General features: G+C 38.2%; 2 protein-coding genes across 3 annotated transcripts in view; one reads left to right on the top strand and one right to left on the bottom strand.

The window, feature by feature from the left end:
- The window catches only part of PDGFD (platelet derived growth factor D), a 250,594-nt gene that overhangs the window by 119,797 nt on the left and 114,106 nt on the right, over positions 1 to 16,691 (bottom strand). The window lies entirely within an intron of this gene.
- DDI1 (DNA damage inducible 1 homolog 1) lies at positions 9,309 to 11,470 on the top strand. The gene has a single exon (XM_003253061.3). It carries the CDS (start codon positions 9,540 to 9,542, stop codon positions 10,728 to 10,730), a length of 1,191 nt encoding a protein of 396 aa, XP_003253109.2. The 5' UTR covers positions 9,309 to 9,539; the 3' UTR covers positions 10,731 to 11,470.

Here is a 16,691-nt window from a genome sequence, read left to right as displayed (position 1 = left end):
CTGACAGCACCTGGTCCTAGTCAACAAGGAGTTAAAAATTAACCTACATGTGTTATTTAGCATTTATAAATTCCATCCTCTTGTCTGACTTTTCCAGGTTATTAATTATTGTTTTCACTCACACGAGGAAAAAATGACATACTTTGGTAGAGTGCTTTTCTATTTACAAGACAAATTCAAATTATCCATTAAGTCCACACCAAAATCCTGTGGAAAAGAGATTATTGTCATCATCCCCATTTTACATAAGAAGATAATGAGGCTCAGATAAATTAATGCTTTGTCCAAGGACATTCAGATAAAAAGTGACAAATCCAGGGCACTTAAGCTCTACTTTTGTTACTTCAAAGCCACAACAGGCTTTCTACCTCACCGACTTGTATCTTATCCAGTTCTTGTGTGTGTTTATGTGACTATTTTTCCAGAACTGCAGATATAGAATACTATCCTTTTATAAAAAAATAGAATAACTTATACATTGATTAAATTTTGATAGCTTTTGCAGATGGTTGTATTTTGTTGACTTTTTGGTCACAAGGGCAGATTGAATTGATATTTTCAAAGAACAGATATCCTGGCCTTCTTGGTAAGAAGTTATAGCTTAGATCCTATTAGATTAAAAAGCATAGGCCGGGCATGGTGGCTCACGCTTGCAATCCCAGCATTTTGGGAGAACGAGGCGGGCGGATCAAGAGGTCAGGAGATCGACACCATCCTGGCTAACACGGTGAAACCCCGTCTCTACTAAAAATGCAAAAAATTAGCTGGGCGTGGTGGCGGGTGCCTGTAGTCCCAGCTACTCTGGAGGCTGAGGCAGGAGAATGGCGTGAACCCAGGAGGCGGAGCTTGCAGTGAGCCGAGATCACGCCACTGCACTCCAGCCTGGGCAACAGAGCAAGACTCCGTCGAAGAAAAAACAAAAAAAAGCATAGCATGGGTTCCTTTTTCTTAGGAAGGCAACTTGTATTTAGGATAATCCTAGTTGTTTTAGATTTAAAAATCCAATATCATAAAGGGGTGATCTTACCTAACACTATTACAGAGAAGGTACAGATCTGAGGCTAACTGCTAGATAAATTTGTTATATCCATCCCTATGAACACAAATTATGGCTCTTAGTTGAATTTGTCCTCTTTTCTGTTTTTGTTTTTGCTTTTTTTTTTTTTTTCAGGCTGGCTTGCTGCATATTGAGGAGCTGATGATCCTGTTTGCTTTAAATTTTCTATGAAGAAATGGTCTCAGAGCCCAATTTTAATATCAGAAACCTCAACTACAGTGGGGCTTCATTTTTTGATGTCAGTTGAATGCCAGTGTATTTCTTTTGTGTAAATAGTAATTTCCAAGTTATCCTTGGAACACTGGGTTTCTTGTCTCTTAACCACAGGCATGAAGGGGCCACCACAACCCTACATTCTAGATAAAAAACACTGCAGTAAGAACATGAAATAAAACCAAGTCTTTGTTCACAGTTAATAGTGTTTTAAGTTGTTTTAAGAAGTAAAAAAAAAATGCAGAAAAATAAAAGACAAAAACAGTTTTTTTAGAGTTGCCTGAGAGATTTCAGTTCTATGTCATTTAAAGTTTGTAAAGGAAAAAAATAATCAATGATACTATCTTCTTTCTCTTCAGCATCATAAATTGGTTCCCTGATTTTGAAAGCTAGAGTACGTGGTTACTCTGGTTAGTTCCTGTCCTTTGGAGGCCTCCAACGACTTCTGTGAATAAGCAGCACTGAAATATTTTACCAATACATAAGTAAACAAGAGCATATCAGCAGTTAAGCATATTTTATGAGCTGAGTGAGATAGAATATTCATAAGTGTAATGGAACAGAGGATGAGCATGGGAGTGCCACATCTTTCAGAATAGAGAGACAACCTGCAGAGACATTAATGTTTCCAAACCATTTAAAAAATAAAATAGAATATGCTATGGACTAGATACTATTAGGATGGCATAAGAAGGAATTCTCCTTCTATACAGGCTGCTAAATTTAATTTTTCTGAGAAAAACAGGTGAGTTGATTTATATTTTATTTGCTGTTTTTAAAAGTGAAGCTTTTGTTGATCAGGCTTTGTTTTTCATTTTCATGGTTGGAATACAATTAAATTCTATAGACAGATGGGCCTTAGCCACGCTAATTACTATGGTAATCAATTAACTCAGCTGCTGTTTAGAATAGAGAAAGCTACATAAACAACAATCTGAAGTTTTGTCTTTTATGCGACAGTTGTAGAAACATTACCTATCATGTACATAATTCGTAAAATACCTAAATGACCATGTTGTTATGGTACATTTTTAAAAATTTCTTTGAGATCTCTCAATATACTCTGTCCTATTTGGAAGCTAACAAATTTCATTCTACAAAGACTGACCCAAAATGTCACCATAAATGAAGTGATGTGCCATATAAATACCTTTTGAGGTGTCTTGGTCAGTGGCTAGATCTTTCCTGCTTGGGTGGACTGCATGCTATTACTCTGTACACTAAGGTTAAGGGTCTCATGTCACAGAGGTGAGTGTATGTGGATAACATGAAAAGTGGTCCTTTTGAGAATTTTTACTGTATGATAGATAAGTATGTAGTACCATCAACAAATTCATAAACTATGATATCCACTAATTACAGGCCGAACATCCCTAAACCATAAATCTGACATCTAAAAAGCTCAAAAATCCTAAACGTTTTGAGCTCCAACATGATGACACAAGTGGAAAATTCCACACCTGACCTCACGAGAGGGGTCTTAGTCAAAATGTAAGTTAAAACTTAGTTTTATGCACAAAATTATCATATAAAATTATCTTCAGGCTATGTGAATAAGGTGCATTTGTAACATACATACATTTTGTGTTTATACTTAGGTCCCATTTTAAAGACACCTCATTATGTATAAGCAAATATTCCAAAACTTCAAAAAAATCTGAAATTTCAAACATTTCTGGTCTCATACATTTCAGATAAGGGAAACTCAACCTGTATATACATTCACATTAAACCACCCATAAATAATTTTGGAGATCCCTGATGCAGACAGCATCCACCTAGTTTCCAATAAAATATCTTAACAGGCTGGAGAATAATAAAGGCCAGGCTGAAGGGCAATAAAATGCCAAAGTCTTGAAGAAATCTTCATGAACTCTAAAGCAGATGAAGGTGAATTGAGAAGAAGGCCACTCAGATTTCAACTCTGTCCTCATCAAATAAAGACTAGCTCCTCACTACCAAAAAGAAACACAGCATTCATTAATTTTGTCAGTGTGAAGAAATGTTAGGATGGGACAACCACTTTTTGAGAAGCCCAGACTACTATTCCTTTCCTATACCAATCCTACCATCTTAATGCATCCATTTGGTTATAGACCTACCAGGAAAAAATATGAACAGAAAAACGTACATTCATGTGAAGAGAAAGAGGTCAAGCAAGTGGTATGATACATCAAGGAAAGGATAGCTTTTTGAAACCTAGACAGGTACACTATAGTCATGGTTAAATATACCAAATCATTCTTCCAGGCCCACTTCAGTGACACTTCCTCCAGTGAGTATTCTGGACAGTCCCACTCACTCCCTGCACCCCACCTTATCCCAAACAAATAAACTCTACCTCCTCCTCTAAGCAAACACAACATTTTATTTACACATTTCTCATAACTCATTAATTTATATTACACCTTATATGAAAATTAACTCATGATGGATTAAAGTCTTAAATGTAATACCCAAAACTATCAAAACCCTAGAAGAAAATCTAGGCAATACTATTTGGGACATAGGAATGAACAAAGATTTTATGATGAAATCTCCAAAAGCAATTGCAACAAAAGCAAAAATTGGCAAATGGGATCTAACTAGGCTAAAGAGCTTCTGCAGAGCAAAATAAACTATCAACAGAGGGAATAGACAACCCATAGAATGGGAGAAAAATTTTGCAGTCTAAACATCTGACAAAGGTCTAATATCCAGGATCTAAAAGGAACTTAAACACCTTTACAAGGAAAAAACAATCCCATTAAAAAGTGGGCAAAGGACATGAACAGACACTTCTCAAAAGAAGATACACATGCAACCAAAAAACATATTTAAAAAAGCTCAAGCATTACTGATCATTAAAGAAATGCAACACAAAACCACAGTGAGATACAATCTAACACCAGTCAGAACAATGATTTTTAAAAAGTCAAGGAAACAACAGATGCTGGTGAGGTTGTTGAGAAATAGGAATGCTTTTACTCTGTTGGTGGGGCTTTAAATTAGTTCAACCATTGTGGAAGGCAGTGTGGTGATTCCTTAAGGATCCAGAACCAGAAATACCATTTGACCCAGCAATCTCATTACTGAGTATATGCCCCAAGGAATATAAATCATTATATTATAAAGATACATGCACACCTATGTTCATTGCAGCACTATTCGCAATAACAAAGACATGGAGTCAACCCAAATGCCCAACAATGATAGACTGGATAATAACGGAAATGTGGTACATATACATCATGAAATACTATGCAGCCATAAAAAAGGATGAGATCATGTCCTTTGCAGGGACATGGATGAAGATGGAAGCCATTATCCTCAGCAAACTCATACAGGAACAGAAAGCCAAATGCCTCATGTTCTCATTTATAAGTGGGAGCTGAACAATGAGAACACATGGACACAGGGAGGGAAATAACACTCACTGGGGTCTGTCGGGGAAGGGCAAGGGCAGGGGAGAGCATGAGGAAAAATAGTTAATGCATGCTGGGCTTAATACCTAGGTGATATGTTGATAGGTGTGGCAAACCACCAGGGCACATGTTTACCCATGTAACAAATCTGCACATCCTGCACATGTACCCTGGGACCTAAAATAAATTAAAAAGAAATAAACACAGATATATACAACAACAACAACAAAAATAATGAATGAATAAATAAATAAATAAATATCTGAAGACATATATGTTATTCATTCATGACTGTTCTGCCACGATTTATTGTATTACTGTAAAGCAAACAAAAGAATTATGAAAACAGTTATTTAACCTAAGGGTACAGCTTTTAAAATTCTGCATCTTTTCTAAATTGCACTGAAAATCTCAAGTTATGATTTAACTCTCTTAATAAGTCTTGATTACATGTTAAAGGTAATACCAAGCACATACTTAAAGGAAGAAATCCCAATGTAGCAAGCAAATGTATTTATTTAGCATAGTTTAATTACTGTATATGTTACATAGTGACATTTATGTAGGGATTCTATTTTTTTCACTAAAAAGACAATTATTTTGCTTAGTATATCAAGAGATAGTAGTTTAAATATCAACTGACTATCGTAACTGAAACCATCAGTTACGTGGATTTCTTTTTTTTCTTTTTTTTTTTTTTTTGCTACATTAAGTTTTTAGAAAGAGGCAAATTACAAAAGGTATTGTGGATTTATTCTAAAAAAAATAACTTTGGGGTTATTTACTTGGTTAGTATGAAATCAGTACCATCTCTTCTGGCATTTAGGCCATACAATTAGAATTAATTTCTGAGTGACAGCCTGGAGACTCTGCAGGAATCTCACTTATCAAAAAAATTTAATTATATTCTTACATTGTACTTACTAAGGGAGAAAAGTAAGGGAGTATACTTCACAAAGAATTCCTCAAGAAAAATTTTGATAACCTCAGTTACTTAGATTTACACACCTCAATAATTCAGATAGCCCATTTCTCAACAGACTACATGATAGGGATTTATGGTATAATAATAGTTTATGTTTAAGGGTGTGTGTGTGTGTGTGTGTAATATATACTATATATATTTCCAATTACCTCCAAGTTCATTACACAGTCAAGAAGGGGTTTTCATTTAAAATTTTGAGTTGGGAGAATTATACATATGGTATTTGAATCACAAATCATACTGGGTAAAATGAAAGAATCAAATGATGTACACAAAGAAGTACTAAACACAGGAGGCTGTGTTTACCTTTACAGATTCCAGGCTGTTTTGCAACAGATATAAGGGGTGGATGGGTGGCTGGACTATGGAATCCAAAGGATCCCTGCCAACCCTGACATCCTGTGACCTATGAAATGATGACAGCTCATTGGCCAGACCTTGAGGCTTTTTGCTTTCCAGTGTCTGTTCTCAGTAAAAGGTAAAATGCTGAAAAACACATAAATGTAAAATGCCACCCAAAGTAAAAAAATTACAGTGAGATAAACATATCACATAGAATTTAAATATGTTCAGTATGAAGGCAATGGTATAGAAAAAAAGATGTTAGTTTCTTTTCATGTGAACTCACAATTTTTGCTTTATGAAAAACAAAAGGAAGCTTATTCTACAAAAATAATTTCATTTGCTATTAAAAAAAACAAAAGCCCCACTATAATCCTCCTCGCTATGGTTTTAAGAACAAATTGTGCAAAGTTATTTGGGGAAAAAAGATAAAGGAACACTGAATGAAGGTCTTACTGGTTTCTCAATCTGTTCTTTAGCAGAGTAGTTTGCATGTGACATCTCACATGATAATTGTTTCCAAACTCAGGGGAAACTACTAGCAATCTCTGATAAACTTGTCAGGGTGCAAAGAACCATAACATAATATTATTGAGTCAAAGGGTCATTCATCTGTAAAAATGGTGAAAATTACAATGCTAGATTTTTTTTCTTAAAATTAAAAAACAATCCTTATATGATGAAACATTGTCTTTCCAGTTGAAAGCTCTAAGTCAGGTCATCTTCCTCCTCAGCCTTTGTGTCTCCACTCTGGCCCACCCCACATGACTGACTCGTTGTCATCTTTCTAAACCCAGTTCTTTCAGGATGTCTTCTCTGCCCAACATCCCTCACCATCTTCTTCATCTCTTCTTCAGATATTATTAATTTCTCCTGAGCTATCATGGCTCTAACTGTGGTATTTTTTACCCCTCAATTTGTGTGTGTGCATGTGCTCTAATTTAGACTGTGAGCTCCTTTAAGAATACAGCCTATATTTAACATTATTCATGTCTGTTTCCCTAGAACTTAGCACATGCTTCACATACACTGGGCGTTCAGTCAACATTTCTAATATAAGCAAATATGTGTATAGAAACATTATGATAATTAGAGCAGTGAGTGAGACATAGTCTTCCATCTGAGACAAATACATGAGAAATAGGAGTCAAAAAATAATTATTTAGGCTGATGTGACTTCCTTCTCTCCTTAATGGAATAATGGTGTAACAGTGCAGGCCTTCTAACAACACTTCAAAGAAGAGGGGGAAACTAGGCAGAGGATATCAACTATCTTGGTTCATAAGTAGGTACACCTGGGAGTACCAAGCCAGGGAAACATGAGCTCTGTACAGTGCAAAACACTTTTTTTTTTTTTTTTTTTTTTGAGATGGAGTGTCACTCTGTCGCCCAGGCTGGAGTGCAGTGGCGTGATCTCGGCTCACTGCAAGCTCCACCTCCCAGGTTCATGCCATTCTCCTGCCTCAGCCTCCCGAGTAGCTGGGACTACAGGCGCCCACCACAACGCCTGGCTAATTTTTCTATTTTTAGTACAGACAGGGTTTCACCGTGTTAGCCAGGATGGTCTCGATCTCCTGACCTCTTGATCCACCCGCCTTGGCCTCCCAAAGTGCTGGGATTACAGGCATGAGCCACTGCGCCCGGCCACAAAACACTTTATTAAACATAGAGAAAAATAACTGGCATGCAAGGATTTCTACCCAATCATCATTTGCCTTGAAGGACTTTTCACCCTTACCATGACAGCCTTGTATGTGTGTGTGTAAGTGGAGGTGGGGGAGAGTAGGGAGAAGGTGGCTGTGCCCAAGTGTCAGAGAGAGGCATATTGGCCTCTAGGATGACATCCTTAATGCATTTTCCTACAGAACTGATGTCAAATGGGTCACCTCAAAGGTTCATCTCACTCATTCATTCATTCCCTTCAAGGCAATGGCCCGTCTACCCTATATCCCATTTTAGAGACCCTCTGTGTTATCCACACATTCCACTTCTTTTACACTCCCCACCTCCAAGGGGTATGCATATTCTGTCCGTTTTACTCAAGACACATGTTTATTCTCTACTGCTTTGGCTTTGGGCCTCCTGATGTTTCCACACTCTAGCAACAGCTCCCTCTTTGAACCACCAGAAAAGCCTCCTGACTAGCCCTCCTGCCACATTATGTCCTCCATATGTCGCAAGAAGCCTCTTCCTTAAGTCAATTTTTTAAAAAAAATCACAAACACCTGCTTCAAATCTTTTCCCTTTCCTTTCCTTCCTTACTTCTTTTTCCTTTTTTTTTTTTTGGAGGAGGAATTCTTGCTAATTGATAATATTTAATATTTAAACTCCTTAGATTCACATATGACTTCATAAATTGGCTCCAACTAATTTTTTTTCCAGCTTCATATCCTGGTACTCAAAGTCAAGTACAATTTTTTTATTGCATAAAATGTCTCATCTTTCTCTAGAATTAACAGCCCTTGCCATAAATTCCTGCTTTTGTAACATGAAACTGCTTTCCTTTGAGTGAGACCAATTTTCACCTGGAAGATGCTCATCCTTCAACATCCAGCTTGTCTCCTCCTTAGAAAAATATCCTCTGTTCTGTTGGTGATACTAAAGGCAGTACCCTGAACATGTCTTTGTAAAAGGTTTTGCCTTTAGTATTGTGATTACCCATTCACCTGTCTATCCCTTTCCAGAAACGTGAACCCCTCAAGGGCAGGCTCCAAATCTGACTTTCCTACTATGCACATAGAATGGTACTTGCCATGCAAGAAACAAATCCTTACTGTTTGGGAAAAAAACAAAAGTACAAAGAATACAACTCTAAAATGAACAAAACAAATGATAATATGCTGTTTAGAAAGTGTTGAAAAACTAGGCATGGTGGCTCACACCTGTAATTCCAGCACTTTGGGAGGCCGAAGTGTGGTGGATTGCTTGAGCCCAGGAGTTGGAAGCCAGCCTGGGCAACACAGTGAGACCCCGTCTCTATTAAAAAAAAAAAAAAAGTACAACAATTAGCCGGGCATGGTAGATTGTGCCTGTAGTTCCAGCTTTTCAGGAGTCTGAGAGAGGAGGACTGCTTGAGCCCACGAGGTCGAGGCTACGGTGAGCTGTGATCATGCCACTGCACTCCAGCCTGGGTGACAGGATAAGACCTTGTCTCAAAAAAAAAAAAAAAGTGTTGAAATTATTTCTTTCATATCATATGTTAAATAGGCTTTGAAGGGCTGGCTTTGAAACCTGACAGCTTTGAGTCATTGTGTATCCATGGGAGTAGGCATTCTAGGTTCCAAACAGCACACTTAGAAATGGACTTTGGAACACAACGTGCTACCTCAAGGCTCCATCTGGCCACACAGCAGGCACTGAGGCTGGGAGACAGCCCCTAGACAGATGAGTGTCCGCGCCTCTTTGAGAGGTGAATGAGCCCGAGGGGTCCCGACATACCAAGTCCTGAGGAGCAGCGGCGCCAACGACACAGGCCCACCCCAGCCTGCCAGTGAGCCGCCCATGCCCTCTGCCCGCCCGGCCCGCCCAGGCCCCCGCCATGCTGATCACCGTGTATTGCGTGCGGAGGGACCTCTCCGAGGTCACCTTCTCTCTCCAGGTCAGCCCCGACTTTGAGCTCCGAAACTTCAAGGTCCTCTGCGAGGCGGAGTCCAGAGTCCCCGCCGAAGAGATCCAGATCATCCACATGGAGCGACTCCTCATCGAGGACCACTGTTCCCTGGGCTCCTACGGCCTCAAAGATGGCGATATCGTGGTTTTACTGCAGAAGGACTATGTGGGACCTCGGGCTCCAGGGCGTGCCCCGAACCAGCCTCGTATAGACTTCAGCGGCATTGCGGTGCCCCGGACGTCCAGCTCCCGTCCGCAGCACCCTGGACAGCAGCAGCAGCGCACACCCGCTGCCCAGCAGTCACATGGCTTGGCCTCAGGAGAGACGGTGGCCGGCCCGCAAGGTCTGGGCAGCCCCGCCCTGATCCGCAGCATGCTGCTCTCCAACCCGCATGATCTATCCCTGCTCAAGGAACGCAACCCTCCCTTGGCCGAAGCCCTGCTCAGCGGAAGCCTTGAGACCTTTTCTCAGGTGCTGATGGAGCAGCAAAGGGAAAAGGCCTTGAGAGAGCAAAAGAGGCTTCGTCTCTACGCGGCCGACCCACTGGATCGGGAAGCTCAGGCCAAAATAGAAGAGGAAATCCGGCAGCAGAACATTGAAGAAAACATGAATATAGCGATAGAAGAGGCCCCCGAGAGTTTCGGACAAGTGACGATGCTCTACATTAACTGCAAAGTGAATGAGTATCCTTTGAAGGCTTTTGTTGACTCGGGCGCCCAGATGACCATTATGAGCCAGGCTTGTGCCGAGCGATGTAACATCATGAGGCTGGTGGACCGACGGTGGGCTGGGGTTGCTAAAGGAGTGGGCACACAGAGAATTATTGGCCGTGTTCATCTAGCTCAGATTCAAATTGAAGGTGATTTCTTACAGTGCTCTTTCTCCATACTTAAGGATCAACCCATGGATATGCTTCTAGGCCTAGATATGCTCCGGAGACATCAATGTTCCATCGATTTGAAGAAAAATGTGCTGGTCATCGGCACCACTGGCACGCAGACTTACTTTCTTCCTGAGGGAGAGTTGCCCTTATGCTCTAGGATGGTAAATGGGCAAGATGAGTCTTCCGACAAGGAAATTACACATTCGTTCATGGATTCAGGACGAAAAGAGCATTAAAGCACGTTATAAATATGTTACCACCTTGAGGGAGCCTCAGGTCCCTGGAAATTATATGATAAGAGCTCACTGGCAATGTAATCATTAAAAAACATCAGTAACAACTAAACCTGGCCTTGGGACTGCGTTCTCAGATGGGTAACTACGTCAATCCTGATTCCTTGGTCTTGGTCCCTCTTCCATTTCCCTTGTCCAGAGATCACTGAAAGGCATCCTGGGAAGGTTCTGGAGGCTCCAGCCGATTTCCAGATAATCCATGAAAAAGAAAACCAGCTTTTCCTTTAGAGACACTATCCTATCAGATTACAGGTGGCTTATCCAAATCATTGCTATTTTGCAGAATTCCCTAGAAAAATGCTATGGCTGCAGACCTTACAAGGCATCCACATAAAACTATTTCACATCAGCACTAATAATTCTTTATATTGAGAGAAATATGCCCATTTTCACAGGTTTTGTTTTCTTTGGGAAAGGTATTAGAAATGGCAGGTCAATTACACTGTGATGTTAACTAATACTTATACATGTCTGTTTGGGGCAGCATAAAGACCAATTTCCTCATATTTACACCTTCCCTTCCCCTGGATCCCCTGCAGTCACCCTGCAATCCACAGCTAAAGACTATTTTTGCCATATTTGAGAAAGTGGATTTACATCCAAGGATGCTACATTAATTTTCTATTTCCCCTGTGTTCAAAGAAGCTCTGGCTGCAAAACAAACGCAATAAATTAGATTTTTTTGAAAAGGAATTATGGTACTTCTTGGGAGTCAAGTTGTACAGTGGTGGGAGTGAGAGGTGGGGACAGGCAGTGGTCCAGGTTCTCTAACAGTCATTGCAACTAGATCATCTCTCTCTCTCTCTCTCTTTTAAAGTAAAAACCTGCTTTATACATTAAGCTGCTGCTACGTCCTATGTCAATATTGTTTGAACAAAGGTCTTCACTGTTAAAATAACATTTGAAAACTTTTGAATGAGAAGATCTCTAAGGCCTCATTCAGAATTATCCATTCTGACAATGTTACTCTTTATTACAACTGACAGTGGGAAATGGAAGATCCTAGACTTAATTACAACCCATGGCTAAAGCACCTGAGAGAAAAGTTTCAGCTTCCTGAGGCCATCAGATGCAGGGGAAATGTTTCAGGACAATAATTTATCAAGACTGGTATTACAACAGTGGATTCAAAATCAAGACGTGTATGTTTTGATTACACTTAATTACTTAGACAAATTAGTTCACCTACTTTACAACTGAGATTCCTCACCTATGAATTTTTTTTCCTGGGAGGGGTCACTTTTCAAGCACTAAAACCTCATTATGATCTAGGATATCCGTTAAGTTATTCTATTTTCCCGACAAGATATAAAGCCACACAAAGCATTCCCAAAGGATACAGAAAAAAATAACTCTCCCTTATAATCTCCACATACTTTTTGTTTTGCTTCTTGGTAATACTAATCACCCTTTCTAAAGAGAGTCACCTCTTCCTTTCCAGCCACCATCAGTTCACCTCCCATTTTTCTTCTCTATAGGTGTTCCCATCCTCACATTTCCTAGTCTGGTCTACATTTGCAAAAAGTTTTATACCCAGTAGAACTACTAAAAATGATCAAATGGACAGATTTCTTCCCTAATTTTGTTTGTAATTAAGAACTCAAACAAATGCAATTAACGAAAAAAGACATTCAGAGTAAAGTCAGGGATAAGCTAAATGCTTACGAATAAATTTAAATTGACCTGATAAATTCATGGATTCTCTCACTGACAAAAATATGCAAAATCCTCAGCATCTTCTTCTGAATTCAATTTTAAGGTTCATTTATGAAAAAAAGTCTTATTTGCATGTATCACATGGGACTCCTCAGGGTGTCTGACCCATTAAAGTTAGCCACAGAATCTTTAAGATAAGAGACAGTTTACATGATACCAAATCTGACCATACCCACCCTACCTTCTCAGAGGAACACCCCTTCTGAGGTAGCTATAATGTTTTGAGACAAATGTCAGGTATAATTATTTGCTTCTTACTTTGAGCTGAAATCTACTGTCCCATAACTTCCAGTAAGTTGGTCTTCATTCTTCCTTCTGCCAAGACCACATTTAATCTTTCTGGCATGAGATAAACTTTTTAATATATGAAATGAGTATCAGCCCACATATTCATTTTTAGGCTTCAGTAGGTTTTCATTAGATTCTTTAACTGTTCCTCATAGGAAAAATTTGGATTCTCCTAAAAATTTCATGTTTCTTTGGCCATATTCCAAATCCTAAAAACATGATTTGAGTGAAAGAATGAATAAATTAAAATCATCTATACTGAATTGAAAAGCAATGACCTCAAAGAAAAATCATTAAACAAAATGAATTAATTAAGCAATGCCCTTATTGATTAACTTTTAAAAATCAGTCTTTCAAATTGAAAAGTGTTTGAAAAATTAGTTTCATTAAAGTCTTGATGTAATTCTGTGTATACTTAAAAAGGTCCTAATCAATTAAATTTTAAATGGATTAGTTTTGGTAAAAGGCTACATCTTTTGCTTGTCTTCTACATAAATCAGGCACCATGCAAGGTACTTTGCATATCACTGCCCTTAATCCTCAGGATAAACTTAAAAATAATTATTTTTAAGTCCATTTTGCAGATGGAAAATTTGAGGCTCAGAATTATTAGAAACATTCAAATATTCAAAGCTCAGTGATTTTAAATTTTTTTGACAAACTACATTTTATATCGTGACCCAATTTTACACCATATACACACACAAACACAGATATGTATTTCTGTCTCTCTATACATCACTATATAACTGAAACAAAAAGGATTCTTGAAATGAAATAGTAGGATATGTTTTATCATTTCCTAGTCTTACTTCTTTTGAAAATTATATTTTATATATCCTACCAAGATATTCTGACACACAATTTACAAAACATGGACTGACTCACCAGATTGCCCTATTCAAAGCTTTTTGATTTCAAATGCCAAGTTCCTTTGTAGCTTCTTTATCTGACATATTTTAATGCTAGGTCAAAAACTGCAAAATTCTTACAAAATTTTATTATGTGGAAACTACCAAAATTATGCCAGTAGAAATGACAACAGAGTAGGCAGGACTCAGAATATACACAACAATTATTTATTGAATACACATAAAATAAGCTACCAGACAGATTTTTATACATAGAGAAATGAGTAGGTTATAGTTTCAGACCTCAAGGTGATTATTACCTTGTAGGGGTAGAAGACAGACTTGTAACCAACTAAGAACAAAAAGAATGGACATGAAATTAATAATATGTTGGTACAAAAGAATACATTTTGTAATGGGGATTATTTTTAAAATAAGAAGCAAGTCAGTAAATGTACTTTTAATGTGTCTAAAATGTTCATCACCAATGCTGCAATAAAAATCCTCCTCTTAAATTTCAGGTTACTAACATACGACTTATAAATATCTACTTTTGGAAATTTACTACCTGAAAATGGATAAACAAATCATCATTTTCTGTTTTTTTTCCTATTAAAAATGAGGATAAAGTAGACTACATGATGAAATAGACCTTTCCTGTCTCAAGCCATTTAAAAAATCCTTGGCCTCGCTTAATGCTCACTTAAATAACCATCTTACCTAAAAGAAAATCACTAGTGTGATAGCCATGTATTTCAAGATTAGCAGCAACAGATTCTGCTGCAGTTAAACCAGAAGATGGATGTTGTTTGAGATAAGCAGAACATATAATCTTAACCTCTTTCTTAAAATATTGGGTCATACAAATTTTCTTGTTTCTAGGGGGAAATCTGTTCTGCAAAAGGAAAAGATAAATCGGTGTTTGCATGTATAAATTCATCTTCACTGCAGGTATTAACTGTTGTAATTTTAGTTAAGAGAACATTGTGCTTCTTTCAGAATGTCAGTTATGAAAGGGCCGTTTTCTGACATCCAACATTCCATAAATAAACACTTAAGTGATGAGAGTGATCTGGGATTCTCACTAGGAAATTGTATGCAATTATATTAATCAGTGCCAACATTCCTAGTTATTCTTTGAGTTTGCAAAAGCCTGGAAAACAAAGAAGAGGAGCAAACATAAAGATGGGCAGGGAAAGAAGGAAAACAAACAAAACAAAACAATGCAAGTCTGGGTTAATTTTCACTGATTCTGTCTTAGGTACTGATTTATATGGTGGGAACTGGGCTATGATTATAGACTAGCTACCATTCCACAATTTTTATCATTGGCAAGTTATCTAAAAATGAAAATATTTTCAAAGTAAAGCCACAATCAAACTTGCTTTTGAACCCCAGCTTCTTTCCACACCTAGGTCCATCTGTTAGAATCTTCGAATTTCTAAGGATCTGTTATCAGAAAAAAAATGGAGCTTGTAGTCTTGTTGTGCCTTCTGTGCCTTCCTCAGAGTGCCCAGTTAACAGGCTGTTGAGATGCGTGTACCTGGAGTGGCTTTGTCTCTTACTACAGCAATGAATGTTTTCTGATTGCTTTTTCTTATTGAGGAAGACTTTTATAAATCCAGTTTTTCTATGTTTCAAATAAGTAAGGCTCATTTTTAGATCATCACTATACAAATTACCAGATAATTTCCTCTTACGTTAAAGTCTCTAGGAGGCAATGTGGGCTATGCTTCACGCAGGGGTATTTTTTATGGGTATATTTTTCTACCATTAATCAATGTATTGATGCCTTGTCCAAATAAAGCAGACAATTACCAAATAAGCATATTCCAGGTAAGCAACTACTTAAATCCATTAAATTCTTACCCTACACCATCAATCACCATTTTGAAACCTTACTTTATCAGGGCTTTACTATAAAAATCCCTTAAGACGCAGAGGAAAATTAATTTAAAATTACATTAATTCACATATTCTGCCTTTCAAACTCCTGTCATGTCTAAGGATTCAATTAGTCTATCAGTCAAAAAGTATTAGTGTTTTGCATTCATACACGTCACTAAAAATTTAATGTATTTTTTCAAAACTCTTGTCATTGGCCAATATCATGCAGAGATGAAGAAATTTAAATTATAGCATTAACCTTTAAAGAACTTGAAAGTTCAGTTAGAGGAACTAGAAAAAATGCAGAGTAAAATATTTAAAAATTATGTTTAACTCAGTACTGAATCACAAAATATAGAACACGGAGTAGAGGGAAATGGTTCCTGCTCCCCATTTGAGACACTAACTACAACAAGGCAGGATCTATTCAGCAGAATCTTATTGACCACCTGCTGTATGTCAGGACCATTTTAGGTGATGGATTTCTTCACGCAGCCACCAACTTCTGGTGCTAAACTGGTGTTGAGAGCTGAAGCTCCCAGGCGTATCTGAGAATTTATCACTGCCTCGAAGATACGTCTTCCAAAGTCCCTTTCTGATGACTCAGCTTATCAACCTAGAGTAAGCATATGGCCGATTCTTAGGCTAAACTTCAAGGTGAAGTTTGTGGTCTGTTTCTGCCTTGACCCACCGTGGCACTGCATTCAACTCGCTACTATTAGGGGCTTAATCCTGGAGTACAGTTTGACAATTGCATTAGTTCACATTGTGTGGCTATAAAGGAATACCTGTGGCTGGGTAATTTTTAAAGTAAAGAAGTTTATTTGGCTCATGGTTCTGCTTACTGTACAAGAAGCATGAAACCAGCATCTGCTTCTGGTGAGGGCCTCGGGAAGCTTTCACTTATGGTGGAAGACAAAGAGGGAGCAGGCATGTTATATGGTGAGAGAGGTAGCAAGAGAGCCATGGGGGAGGTAATAGATTCTTTTTAACAAGCAGATCTTGCATAGGGGACTCAGTACCGTGGGGAGCACACTGAGCCATTCACAAGGCATCTGCCCCCATGACCCAAACACCTCCCACTAGGCCCCATCTCCAACATTGTGAAACACATTTCAACATGAGATTTGGAGAGGAAAAATATCTAAACCTTATCAGCAAT

Source organism: Nomascus leucogenys, chromosome 15, assembly GCF_006542625.1.
Source record: "Nomascus leucogenys isolate Asia chromosome 15, Asia_NLE_v1, whole genome shotgun sequence".
NCBI lineage: Eukaryota > Metazoa > Chordata > Mammalia > Primates > Hylobatidae > Nomascus > Nomascus leucogenys.
This window is presented reverse-complemented; position numbering and strand designations above follow the sequence as displayed.